Raw genomic sequence first — 14,785 nt, 5'->3', positions numbered from 1 at the left:
ACACTGCCCACAAAATGAGGTGGAAACAGCTGCACTTCCTAACTTCCTGCCAAATGTATGACAATATTAGAGACACATTTCCCTGAGATTACACAGACCCACAAAGAATTCGAAAACAAATCCAATCTTGATAAACTTCCATATCTGCTGGGTGCAATCACAGCAGCAAGATATGTGACCTGTTGGCAACCAGTGAAGAACAAACACAATTGTAAATACAACCCATATTTATGTTTATTTATTTTCCCTTTTGTACTTTAACTATTTGCACATTGTTGCAACACTGTATATAGACATTTGAAATGTATTCTTTCTTTTGGAACTTTTGTGGGTGTAATGTTAATGTTTATTTCACTAAGTGTTTATTATCTATTTCACTTGCTTTGGCAATGTAAACATATGTTTCTCATGCCAATACTGCCCTTACATTTAAATTGAATTGAGAGAGAGACAGAGAGAGAGAGATCATTACAACACTGTATATAGACATAATATGACATTTGAAATGTCTTTAATCCTTCGGAACTTTCGTAAGTGTAATGTTTACTGTTCATTTTTTATTGTTTATTTCACTAAGTGTTTTTTATCTATTTCACTTGCTTTGGCAATGTAAACATATGTTTCTCATGCTAATAAAGCCATTACATTTAAATTGAAATTGACTTGAGACAGAGAGAGAGAGAGAGAGAGAGGGAGAGAGATTGAGAGAGAGAGAGAGAGAACGCTGGTCCCAATCATAATAACAAAGTAGAATTAATTCAGGTGATTTGGCATCGTGATCACAGAAAGAGACATACTGTAAACTTATAATTAACAAGGAATGCATGAGACCTGCCAGCCTTAACAACACTCAACATTCCCTGCTTGTTTCTTCTGTGCTGTGGTTCAAAGATATGCAGTGAGTCTGTGAAACTGACAACTGCCACCTCAAAGCTGCACACTAGAAATGAGTATGCATAGCATATGGCCCAAGGGTGTCTGCCAAAAACATTCATCAACACCATGGCAAAGCATGACAGAAATCCATAGGCTCGGGTCCATCCATGCAAACATTGTGTAAGTAGATCTGCGACTCTCGTCTCAGGGAAGGGTTGGCGGGGAGATGTGTTGGTACGGTGGATTTCCAATCAAATGTTGAGAAGCTGTCAGATATGAGATATCCTTTCCTTCAGTCCTCCTAGCACTGCATTCTCCAAGCCAGCCCTGACACACTATTAGCAGGCCTGTATGCCTCTGTCAATGAATGGGCAGTACTTAACCTGTTGGGTCTAGGGGGCAGCATTTGCACGTCTGGATAAAAAAAATGTACCCGATTTAATCTGGTTACTAATCCTACCCAGTAACTAGAATATGCATATACTTATTATATATGGATAGAAAACACTCTAAAGTTTCTAAAACTGTTTGAATGGTGTCTGTGAGTATAACAGAACTCATTTGGCAGGCAAAACCCTGAGACATTTTCTGACAGGAAGTGGATACCTGATGTGTTGTATTGATTTTAAACCTATCCCATTGAAAAACACAGGGGCTTAGGAATATTTTGGCACTTCCTATTGCTTCCACTAGATGTCACCAGCCTTTACAAAGTGTTTTGAGTCTTCTGGAGGGAGATCTGACCGAACAAGAGCCATGGAACGATGATGTCCCATTAGACACCTGGCGCGAGTTCATGTTGGGTACCCTCGTTCCAATACGTTATAAAAGAGTATGCATTCGTCCACCTTGAATATTATTCATGTTCTGGTTAAAAAGGCCCTAATGATTTATGCTATACAACGTTTGACATGTTTGAACGAACGGAAATATATTTTTTCCCCTCGTTCATGACGAGAAGTCCGGCTGGCTTACATCATGTGCTAACGAGACGGAGATTTTTGGACATAAATGATGAGCTTTTTTGAACAAAACTACATTCGTTATGGACCTGTGATACCTGGAAGTGACATCTGATGAAGAGAATCAAAGGTAATGGATTATTTACATAGTATTTTCGATTTTAGATCTCCCCAACATGACGTCTAGTCTGTATCGCAACGCGTATTTTTCTGGGCGCAGTGCTCAGATTATTGCAAAGTGTGATTTCCCAGTAAGGTTATTTTTAATTCTGGCAAGTTGATTGCGTTCAAGAGATGTAAATCTATAATTCTTTAAATGACAATATAATATTTTACCAATGTTTTCTAATTTTAATTATTTAATTTGTGACGCTGACTTGACTGCCGGTTATTGGAGGGAAACGATTTCCTCAACATCAATGCCATAGTAAAACGCTGTTTTTGGATATAAATATGAACTTGATAGAACTAAAAATGCATGCATTGTCTAACATAATGTCCTAGGAGTGTCATCTGATGGAGATTGTAAAAGGTTAGTGCATCATTTTAGCTGGTTTTATGGTTTTGGTGACCCTGTCTTTGACTTGACAAAACATTACACACAACTCTTGTAAATGTACTGTCCTAACATACTCTAAATTTATGCTTTCGCCGTAAAACCTTTTTGAAATCGTAAAACGTGGTTAGATTAAGGAGATGTTTATCTTTCAAATGGTGTAAAATAGTTGTATTTTTGAAAAATTTGAATTTTGACATTTATTTGGATTCAAATTTGCCGCTCTTGAAATGCACCTGCTGTTGATGGAGTGCACCACGGGTGGCACGCTAGCGTCCCACCTAGCCCCAAGAGGTTAAGAGGACACCAAACCTCAGATAAGGCTTAAATCAAGAAAAAGAGGCTAGTATGGAGACAAAGACAGCAAAGGTCCTCACTCACTTTTTCACACTGTGATGAGCACTAAAACGGAGAAGCTAGATTTTCTTCCCGTCTCTCGCTCTTTTCTCTCTGTTCATTCACTCTCCCCCGACCCCCGCCCACCCCCCTCCACCAACTGTCCTGCTCCCAGAAACACCCTTCGTCCTTCGCATGTATGCGTCGGCATCCTAGAGTGCCATCGACTCTTCTTGGATCCCTTTTGTCACATTTGTGCACGTCTTTTTCAACTTGGCCTGATGCACAAAGACTGGTGGAAGTCACATTGACTAGACAGCAGATAGTAAGCACTTGACAAGGCACAGTTAACACAAACACGCACACACACACACACACACACACACACACACACACACACACACACACACACACACACACACACACACACACACACACACACACACACACACACACACACACATACTGAAGGTTAATGTCAATGTTATGCATTGTAAACAAAATAGCTCCTCATCATCATTATGTTACATTACAGTATCATTCATCTCAATAACATGCACTAGATTATGGTGACGGACGAGTAATTAGCAAATCATTAACAAACTGAGTTTGGTTCGATGGTTTACTTGTTACTAAAGCGTTTTCAAATTGGGGTTTGGTAACAAATCATGTTGCAAGGGAAGGCAACGATGCATAATGACAATGACACTGTTTAAGGAAAATGTAATGATGTAGGCACGATGGGAATTCAAATTCAACTGACAAAACTCCCTAGCAGCCTCCCATGACCCCATTTCCATAATAATATGGTTCCCTAACTCATGTCACTGCATAACCCATTCATAGACGCCAACTGCTTTAGTGTCTATTGACGATAGTATCTTCTGGCTGGGGGCGTTTTGTTAAGATCCCCAAAGCTCATTCTGAACGTAAAAACGCATCGCTTACATTATGGTTTTGGAAACATAAGGAACGTATTTTTCATTTCAGCAAGAAATTATTTTCCAAAAAACAAAAGGTTCAATTACTACACACCTTTATAGGGTAAAGTTTAGTGTCCCACACGGCCATGTTACATCGCTTGTTATGGAAGACACACGGAAGATAGGTAGCCACCTGTGCTAATTAGCTATCTAGCGTGCTCCGAACACCTGTGTGTAAGCGTAACATGGGAGGAAGTGTAGTTCGTCAGCTGGAGGCACACAGCTTGTGGATCTGTGCCAAACTGCTACAGTAAGTGTATCTTTTTTATTTGAGCGATTCTATCAGACTGATATGAAAGATAAGTGGAATATCAGCATATGTTTCAAAAACCGTTTCGCAAGCGATGATTATTGACGTTTCTAAACGTTTGAACACAGCATCGGAATTGTAGTTCACGCACAGCTAACCGTGGGCGAAGCTAACCACTGAAAACCCTAGGGATAATAAGAAGGGTTTGGAGTGCTAGTCACTGCTCTGACATTCATGTATGGATGTGTCTTTCTGTGTGTTTGTAGGGTATATACAAACAGTCTACGCTCAATTTCCATGAAGAAACAGGATAAATAGTTTCCCCTTTGTTTTCTTTCCCCACGTGTATATTTTCCTTGCATTCAGAGGACAAAACAACAGCTCATTCCAGATCACACAGCTGTACATACATGGATTTTTCAAATTTAAATTACATCCTAATGAAAACAAACAACACACAGGAATACTTCCACATAGCAAGACCCATGTGAACAGATCAGCTTTCCACTTTGCGGTTTGCCAGGCTTTTGCCAAGGGGGGAGAGAGAGGAGGAAATGAGATACATGGGAAAAAACAACATCGCAGGGCAAGGACAAACTGTTTACCTTGTAGACCAGCGTGATGACCTGACGCAGTTTGAGCCGGTGGAAAACACAGACGTCGTAGAGGGCCGACACGGCCAGCACCGTCACCCCCTGCTCCTTCCACAGCATGCTGCAGGCGGCGCAGCCCAGGCTGCCCAGAAGCCAGGCCCCCAGCCTGCAGGGCCCCGCAGAGCCCCCTCGCAGGGTGCAGTGACGTACGTAGCACAGCAGTGACAGCAGGAAGAACAGAGCAGCGCCCACGTCTGCTCGGCCAACCACGCCCGCCACTGCCTCTGTGTGAATGGGGTGCGAGGCAAACAATAACCCAGCTAGGAGGCTCCACAGGCCCCCTCCAAGCAGCAGGCGGGCCAACCAGGTGAAGAGGGCTGTGACTGCCCCATGGAGGCCCACATTGACTAGGTGGTAGCCCCAGGGCTCCAAGCCACCCAGGGCATGGTTGAGGCGGAAGGAGAGGGTACACAGGGGCCGGTATGACTTGTGGCTGCCGCTGTGGGTAAGCAGGGTGCCCCAGAAGTCATCGTAGAAGATGTTGATCCACGGGGTCTCTGGGAGCAGGTCCTGGTTGGTTTTGATCGCACGGCTGTGGGGAGAAGGACAACACAGCGGTTAGAAGGTGTATGTGTAATGATCCTCATGCTTGTGGATAACCTGATCAAGAGCAACGCCACCATAGTACTTGGGTATTTTCAGTCAATTCAATCAATTCAGTCGTCACTGTACTATGACATTCAGTAGAACTGCAAGGACTGAAAGACATGTCTAGATTTCTATTAAACTCAGAAGTGGTCATTTATCATGCCCCAAAGAAAAGAGCTTTAGAAAGAAATCAATTCACCTTGAAACCTGCTCATGCTCGACAGAGACACAACCAATCACAGTGAGAGATGAGGTACATGTAGGGATGTGTGATCAAACCTCTGAGTGACCATCTCAGCTTCTTCAATTTGACCACCTGGGGCCTCAATCCATTTATACCAACAGGAGTGCTCTTACTGTGTGGACTCAGGGGCCAGGGAGGAGCATGCACCACACCCTTGACCAAAAACAAATAAAGTAAATGAGAGATAGAGGGGGAATGCCATGTTGGCGTAATGGAGCGTGGGGAGCCAGGGACCTGTCAATCACAGCTAGCCTTGTGTTTACCAACCGCTGACTACCGGGTATCTCACACACAGACACACCACACTGGGTGAGGGGGAGAGAGAACAAAGCAGGAGGGACTAGAGAGCAAACTAGAAAGCAGTGTTAAGGCCATGGATAATCAGTGTTGAGGGGCAATGGAACGCCCATGGAGAGACCATGCTGTCTGTGCATTTCTGTACATGTAGTTACCCCACCACAGGGCAGCCCTGGCCTGGGTACTGTACTGTCCCCTCTCCCCATGGCTGGGGTTGAGCCTGAGTGTTTGACCCTGGTGGTCATACATCAGCCCCAAGCTGTGTGAGGGGTGGAAGGGTGTGCTATTTGCCCCCTAGCGGAGAAGAGAGTGTCTGGGTATTTGTCACCCAGCTCTGAGGCCTTGACCCTGTGTGTATGGAAGGCAGGGGGAGCAGGAAGGGAGGTGATGGCAATGTAATGAGTCTCTTTAGAGAGGAGGAGATGCATTATAACATAGAATGCATAATTTAAAAAAGTGATGGATGGGATATGACATGTGTGATAACACACAGAGGGCTCCAGGTTGTAATCAGTCCCCGTGGCAGGCCCAATTAGCACATGCAATTAGGTGTGGAGCGAGGAGAGGGAGAAAACAGGCACGCACTGCACAACACACTAACAGACTGAGAGAAACAAGAAATTCAAAGAAAGAGGCCAAGGCGGCAGATGAATCAAGCTGAAATTGATCTATGGGTCCATTGTTTTTGTTGAAAACATAAAAATGATTTATTTGTCTTATATTATAGCATTTGTGTTGCTCTGAAACCTAGAACTTTTACCTGACATTGTTCTATTAAATAGTGTAGCTGCCAGTAGCAACCATCTTGCACTGACCCTTAATATGGCTTTACCAGAAAGCAGATGGGTTTGTTGGAAAGGGAAAGGGTGTGGAGATAGCAACCCACAACAAATGACCAAATAAACGACTTCTGACAGGGCGAGGAGAAATAGACCGCCTTATGATAGATCTGGGGGGAAATTAATACAACTAACCTGGCCTATGTGGAAGTGGAGAGGCAAAGATAATCAGCCGGGGATATTTCTATATAATAGAAATGCCTGACATGTCAGTGAGCAGATCATTAGGTTTCAGACCTGGGTTCAAAACTATTTTAAATCATTTCATATACTTAAGCTGGGCTTGATTGAGCTTGCCTGGTGCAATGGAACCAATAGAATGGTTGCAAAAGTGCCAACCCTGCCCATCTGGACCTCCAAACAGGCTAAAGCAAACGCTGAAAGTATTTGATAGATTTCGAATAATATTTAAACGTAGATCTGATGGGTTTTTCTGGGGCTCCAGGCAGCTCATCACTGGCAGGGTTAGGCTTCTTTCTTTGGTTCATGACTATATGCCAGTTTATATGCCAGTTCATCACTGGCAGGGTTAGGCTTCTCTCTTTGGTTCATGACTATATGCCAGTTTATTTTCTCTGGCCCACTTGTCAAGTGAGATCTTCACTCCACCACAAAAGGCTCACATCAGCGGTATTATGGTTCAATTACATCTTTAAACCATTTGGATGACAAGTGTGCCTTTTTTCCATTGCACATTGCCGTGGAGACAGAAAGGACAGATACAATATATATTGCTTCAAAACCCACTCCAGCTCTGGCACCAAAATAGAAGGCCAGAAACCAATGCCAGTCCATCAAGTCTCTCTGAAGCAGTCATGGATGCCTGAATCACAACGCAAATGTTCAGCTCTCAGATTGCCTTCTTCTTGAATGTTAGAGAGGCAGGCGAGCACCTACACCACTGGGGTTGACAGGCACTCTAGGGGGAGAGGATATGTGGAAAGAGAGAGAGGGGGAAAAGAGAAGGGGTCGTCTAACCCATGTCTCCTTACCCACCACTGTTCCAAGTGGATGTCAACAAATTTGCATGATGATGTGTCCAATGCAATCCAAGGCCATTCATTCATTAATCCTGCATGGCTGCGTGGGTCCTGATCACCACAGCGCATCCAGCCCCATTCATCTCTGGCTAAAGGGCCTGCTGGGCCTGCCTGCCTGGCAGAGTGGAAGATTGGGTTTCTGTGGCTGGGCCCCATCTTTCTGGGAAGCTGGCGGTAGCAGGACCTCTCTGTGCACTGCAAACCTTTTCCAGCCGGGAGCGTATTCCTTCCGCCAACACCATGCTTTATCTGCCTGCCTGCGTGGCGACTCCCAGAGGGCCGGCGGTATCATGTGACCTCTAACAAGCTAAACCCGAAAAGTACTACCTCCCACTCCCTCACCCATCACCATCGAAGACTTCAGCTCGGTCCTAGCCAAGTCATGTCTGCACCCAATCTCTAGGAAGAGTATCATTTGACTCAATCGGTCAGATATTTGTTTCCTTATCACTCTGCCTGTCAAAGTGTTTGCACAGAGTCTGGTGCATTTTTTATGTACTAAATATTTGTAGTGAAACTTCCGTTTCAAAAGGAGGGTTAGTCTAAAGCTCAAGAGATACAGACAGGGCAGGCAAGTCAGATAAACATAAAGGATGTAAGCTAAAAGAGGAAACATTCTAAACTTTATGTAGGCCTAGTATGTAGATAACTTAATCCTCCAGACAAGATGGTACTCATAGTGATTACTATGGTGGATCTAGACAAAACCCAAATGCAGCAGTGTTGATAGCAGCTCGCCACCCCAGTGTTTTGACCAGAGTAGTGCATTGAAATAAAGGCAAGTGATTCACCCAGAAAGAAAAACAAACCCAGTAAAGTGTATGGTGCTTCTATCAAAGCCTTGACTAACCCTCCTCACAACCTCCAAATTCTCTCAATGAGGAGGATCCCTTTCCCTTCAAACAGGCTCAACATTAAAGAGACAGCAACAGAAAACATGGCTACCACAGCTTTATACACTGACTATACTAAACATTAGGAAAACCTTCCTAATATTTAGTTACACCCTCTGAATGGCACACATACATAATCCATGTCTCAATTGTCTCAAGGCTTAAAAATCCTTCTTTAACCTGTCTCCTCCCCTTCATCTACACTGATTCAAGTGGATTTAACAAGTGACACCAATCAGGGATCAAAGCTTTCACTTGGTCAGTCTATGTCATGGAAAGAGCAGGTGTTCTTTATGTTTTGTACACTCAATGTATTTTGTAACTGTATTTTTGCAAAGAAGTCTACAAAATGGTTGCTTTTACTCTGTCAGTAATCAAATATTGTGATATTAAATATTATCTCTAGTTGTTGACAGATACTGATGCAGCTAAGCTTTGCTGTAGGAAGTTGTCTACAGTACCTTCAGTGTCCTCATCCAGAGGAAATGGTCACTGTGGTAACTAGCATTCAGTATCATTCAGTATCCCTAGAAGAGCTTGACATGTGAATAAATCAGTCGGGGTTAAATAAATAGGGCTTACACCATTCCCATGACAACAGAAACCCACATTAAAAGACCATCTGAAACTGAGAATTGATTGACTTTTCCATCTCCTCTCTGGGAGGAAGAGGGGCAGAAAAGGCCCAGGAGCGGTCAGAGACAGAGATGAGATGAGATAATAGAGATGTGATTGAAAGCCAGAGGAATATAAATCCACATCTTCCTTTAACAGTACCATTAGCCATTTGGGATGGTATGGTGAATCAGATAATTCTGAGAGCAGAAGCCAGACATGAGGACGGATAGTCTTCCAAAGACTGAAGAAACTTGCAGATGAATGACTATGCTAATTTTTCCAGTGTGTTTCCTTCCATCCTCTAGTAAATGACAGTTGAGAAGCATGAATGGAGGGTTTCACATCAAAACAACTACACATCGTCTTTGACAGGAAATGTTAAGATTAAAAGAATGGAAAGATGACTAACTACTAGGTAAAACACTTAAATAGCCTACATAAATGTAACTTTAACCATGCAGCATGCTATCAGAGAGACAATTGTAGAGAGGGAGAGCAAGGACCGAAGAAAGTGACATTTCTCAGAACAATACAACATATTTTTCTATTTATGTCAGCATGTGAAATGAAGGAAAACAGCTCTGGCAGTTGGGAAAAGTGATGTCGTCTATGCCAAGTACGTGTCATCACCCTGCTTCAATATCTGAAAGGAGCACAGCCATATTTTGCGAATGCCTACTGAGGCTTCAGGGTTGTCCACTCAGCTTTTCTGCCAGCTCCTTTGTCTAATGTTTCTTCCCATGGGCATGCTAGCAGGTCAATAATAGAATAGTAGAATAGCCTCATGGTGCCAATTTGAGTGATTTCTCAAGGTTGGCAATCTTACTCTCTTTTGATAACAACACAAATGTAATTCATTTTGTACTATTGAGTGCTTTTGAAAACTGTTTCTGTTTGTAAAATCCTGACAATACATACAATACCTGTTAAGGAAGTGTAACATGAAAATTATGTTATCATATAAGAACATCAGAGAACATAGGTGCTACTGTGAAAGTCATCTATCTGATTGAAGATGTTAAAATTTTGAAGTCTCTTTCACTCAGGGAAAAATAAAAAGCTCAAAGTCAGTCACAGGGGTAATTTGCCTAGAGAAAGATTTGCCTAGAGAGAGAAAAACCTACTCCTTTGTGTCATTGTTACAAATCACTTCTTATAGAAACACACTATTAATGGGACATGTCTGGATAACAATATGCCAAATGTTCAAAATCATGTCTCTGCGCTATTAAATACTCATACAGAGGTATAACTTCTCTGAGAAACATATTCAGACAACAATCATATCAGATCTCTTTGTCAACAGACACCTTGATCAACAAGAATATATCCTGGGTTATCACTACCATTCATTTCTGCCCCACCCAGCTAAACCCCAATTATTATTACAAAAAAATGTATATGGCCCGCTGGCAGCCGACTAGAATAAATGTCAACCATTTTTATAATTGAGTTTAGTAGGCCTATAAGTAGCCTGGTCTCAGATACGTGCCATCATGTACAGTTTAACTGGTTAAGATGGCCTCGCCTTGAGCTCTGTTAAAACATTGCAGGTTTTCTAGTGTTTTTCTCAAATGTTCTTAATCCGTTTGTTTCGTGCATTACTACGTACACCCAGGTAGAACTATTGGAATACGAATCGCTGGTTACTCACTGTCCATCCGACCTCCACAAATTCTCTGAGAAGGCGGAACAATGGACTAGCATCTTCGGTAAGGCGCCCAGCTGCTTGGGAGTCCTGCTGGATAGTAGGAAGCGAAGACGCCAAAGGATAGGTAGACGTGGCGGGGTCTTAGTGAGTTTAAGACACCGGGCGACCCGTCCTCAATTACCGAGCATACTACTCGCCAATGTTCAATCATTAATGAACAAACTTGACAAACTCAGAACAAGGATCTCCTTCCAGAAGGACATCAGATCCTGCAACATACTGTTTTTCTGAGATTTGGCTTTCCTCCAACATCCAATTGGATTACACACAACCAGCGGGTTTTACAGTTTTTGGAGCAGATAGGAGGTGGTCTCTCTGGCAAGAGCAAAGGTGGTAAGCTCTGCTTTATGACCAACAACACATGGTGGGACGGAGGAAACGTACAGGAACTTGTGAGGTTCTGCTCCCCCGACTTGGAATACTTGGTCATCAAATGTCACGTTTTTTACCTTCTGAGAGGGTTCTCAAGGATTATCGCCATGGCTGTGTACATTCATCTCCAAGCAGACACCAAAAAGCCTTTCAAAGATCTTCATTGGACACTGAACAAACTATTGGACACTGTATTCCCTGTATACCCACGACTGCGTGGTCTACCACAGTAGTTCCAACTCCATCATCAAGTTCACTGACGACACGACAGTAGTAGGCCTGATTACCAACAACGATGAGACTGCCTAGAGGGAGAAGGTAGGCACTCTGACGGTGTGGTGTCAGGTAAACAACTTCTCCCTCAACGTCAGCAAAACAAAGGAGCTGATTGTGGACTTCAGGAGGAACAAGGCTGAACACGCTCCCATCTTCATCAATGGGGCCACTGTGGAGGCGGTCAATAACTACAAATTCCTCGACATACACATCTCAGGGAAGCTGAAACGGCAAAACCACATGGACACTGTGGTGAAGAAGGCGCGACAGCGAAGAAATTTGGGCCTGTCCCAGAGGGCCCTCAGAGTGTTCTACAGGAACACCATCGAGAGCATACTGTCAGGCTGCATCACAGCTTGGTATGGCAACACCACTGTTGCGGACCGCAAGGCACTTCAGAGGGTGATACGTACAGCCGAACGCAACATTGGGTGACTGCCCAATAGTTTCCCCCATGGATATTTTCCCCCCACACCACCTCAACAGTCACTTACCTTATCTGCTGCTCCCCCTAGGGACATCCCCACCCCCTCAACGGTCACATACTTTACCAGCTGCTCCTCCTATGGACATTTCCACCCCCACAACTGACTTTTACTCTGCCCCCACCCAAACAACATTCATCACTGTTGCACCCCCCCCACCCCCCCCCAATATGTATATTATAGATTGTTTTATTATCATTTGTACTGTTTTTATTTCACTCACTGCTGCTCTCCCTATGGCCATTCCACCCCACCCCCTCAACACACTGCCTCCACCACAATTGGCATGTATTTACTTATCCCTGCTACAGTTGTTATGATGTATATAGTACTATTTCTATTTCTATTTCAACCACCAGGCTATACAGTCAGTGGAGTAGAGTAGAGTCACCCCGCCAGTCAGCCAGGACCACCAGGCTATACAGTCAGTGGAGTAGAGTAGAGTCACCCCGCCAGTCAGCCAGGACCACCAGGCTATACAGTCAGTGGAGTAGAGTAGAGTCACCCCGCCAGTCAGCCAGGACCACCAGGCTATACAGTCAGTGGAGTAGAGTAGAGTCACCCCGCCAGTCAGCCAGGACCACCAGGCTATACAGTCAGTGGAGTAGAGTAGAGTCACCCCGCCAGTCAGCCAGGACCACCAGGCTATACAGTCAGTGGAGTAGAGTAGAGTCACCCCGCCAGTCAGCCAGGACCACCAGGCTATACAGTCAGTGGAGTAGAGTAGAGTCACCCCGCCAGTCAGCCAGTCAGCCAGGACCACCAGGCTATACAGTCAGTGGAGTAGAGTAGAGTCACCCCGCCAGTCAGCCAGGACCACCAGGCTATACAGTCAGTGGAGTAGAGTAGAGTCACCCCGCCAGTCAGCCAGGACCACCAGGCTATACAGTCAGTGGAGTAGAGTAGAGTCACCCCGCCAGTCAGCCAGGACCACCAGGCTATACAGTCAGTGGAGTAGAGTAGAGTCACCCCGCCAGTCAGCCAGGACCACCAGGCTATACAGTCAGTGGAGTAGAGTAGAGTCACCCCGCCAGTCAGCCAGGACCACCAGGCTATACAGTCAGTGGAGTAGAGTAGAGTCACCCCGCCAGTCAGCCAGGACCACCAGGCTATACAGTCAGTGGAGTAGAGTAGAGTCACCCCGCCAGTCAGCCAGGACCACCAGGCTATACAGTCAGTGGAGTAGAGTAGAGTCACCCCGCCAGTCAGCCAGGACCACCAGGCTATACAGTCAGTGGAGTAGAGTAGAGTCACCCCGCCAGTCAGCCAGGACCACCAGGCTATACAGTCAGTGGAGTAGAGTAGAGTCACCCCGCCAGTCAGCCAGGACCACCAGGCTATACAGTCAGTGGAGTAGAGTAGAGTCACCCCGCCAGTCAGCCAGGACCACCAGGCTATACAGTCAGTGGAGTAGAGTAGAGTCACCACGTCAGTCAGCCAGGACCACCAGGCTATACAGTCAGTGGAGTAGAGTAGAGTCACCCCGCCAGTCAGCCAGGACCACCAGGCTATACAGTCAGTGGAGTAGAGTAGAGTCACCCCGCCAGTCAGCCAGGACCACCAGGCTATACAGTCAGTGGAGTAGAGTAGAGTCACCCCGCCAGTCAGCCAGGACCACCAGGCTATACAGTCAGTGGAGTAGAGTAGAGTCACCCCGCCAGTCAGCCAGGACCACCAGGCTATACAGTCAGTGGAGTAGAGTAGTCACCCCGCCAGTCAGCCAGTCAGCCAGGACCACCAGGCTATACAGTCAGTGGAGTAGAGTAGAGTCACCCCGCCAGTCAGCCAGGACCACCAGGCTATACAGTCAGTGGAGTAGAGTAGAGTCACCACGCCAGTCAGCCAGGACCACCAGGCTATACAGTCAGTGGAGTAGAGTAGAGTCACCCCGCCAGTCAGCCAGGACCACCAGGCTATACAGTCAGTGGAGTAGAGTAGAGTCACCACGCCAGTCAGCCAGTCAGCCAGGACCACCAGGCTATACAGTCAGTGTAGTAGAGTAGAGTCACCCCGCCAGTCAGCCAGGACCACCAGGCTATACAGTCAGTGGAGTAGAGTAGAGTCACCCCGCCAGTCAGCCAGGACCACCAGGCTATACAGTCAGTGTAGTAGAGAAGTCACCCCGCCAGTCAGCCAGGACAAACAGAGAAGGTTATTGTGGTGTAGCTCATTGTAGCCAGCACACAACCACTGTGGCCACCGTTAAATCCCCATTGTCAAGGATGAATAGTTCCTCCACTCTTTGACACGTATGATTAGTGAGATTATAATAGAAGCCTCAGACAAAACCAGCCTTGAGAAGCGTGAGTGTTATACAAATCAGGATCCCTTTCAATGCATCCATTGTTTGATAAGTCAGAGGGAAAAAACATATTTACATGAATTACACACAGCTAAATTCCTAAAATACAGGTTAAAGAAGACCCACAATTTTATGTGATATCTTCTACATACCACGATGTAGCGAGAACCACCAGCTACACAAATGAAGTGCTGGGTGTTACACGTCTCTCCTCGGACAAGGGTAAATGACTCATGTGCAATCCTACATCAAAGTCATTAATGGAGGAGAGGAGACCGGAGGGTCAAGATACAGGACATGGACACCTATAGACCACAGGGCCAAAGTCAACAAGAGCAATGGTCAACCTCTACGAATTTCCTTCTTCTCCCATTTAGGCTATACACTCATATTCACCTCATTCCATATCCTTAGGTCAGAAACTCAATGCTGTGGCATAAACCTCCAAGAAAACTGAAAAATATACTGTAGGTTGATTATTTTTTTTATAAGCATCCTCTCTTT

General features: G+C 45.0%; 1 protein-coding gene across 1 annotated transcript in view; it reads right to left on the bottom strand.

Moving 5' to 3' along the window:
- LOC106561381 (protein O-mannosyl-transferase TMTC2) overlaps positions 1-14,785 on the bottom strand; it is a 192,744-nt gene that overhangs the window by 99,945 nt on the left and 78,014 nt on the right. The window contains exon 2 of the mRNA XM_014125269.2: positions 4,569-5,148. Coding sequence (XP_013980744.2) covers positions 4,569-5,148 — 580 coding nt within the window. The remainder of the gene's footprint in view (positions 1-4,568; positions 5,149-14,785) is intronic.

Source organism: Salmo salar, chromosome ssa10 (assembly GCF_905237065.1).
Source record: "Salmo salar chromosome ssa10, Ssal_v3.1, whole genome shotgun sequence".
Lineage (NCBI taxonomy): Eukaryota > Metazoa > Chordata > Actinopteri > Salmoniformes > Salmonidae > Salmo > Salmo salar.
This window is presented reverse-complemented; position numbering and strand designations above follow the sequence as displayed.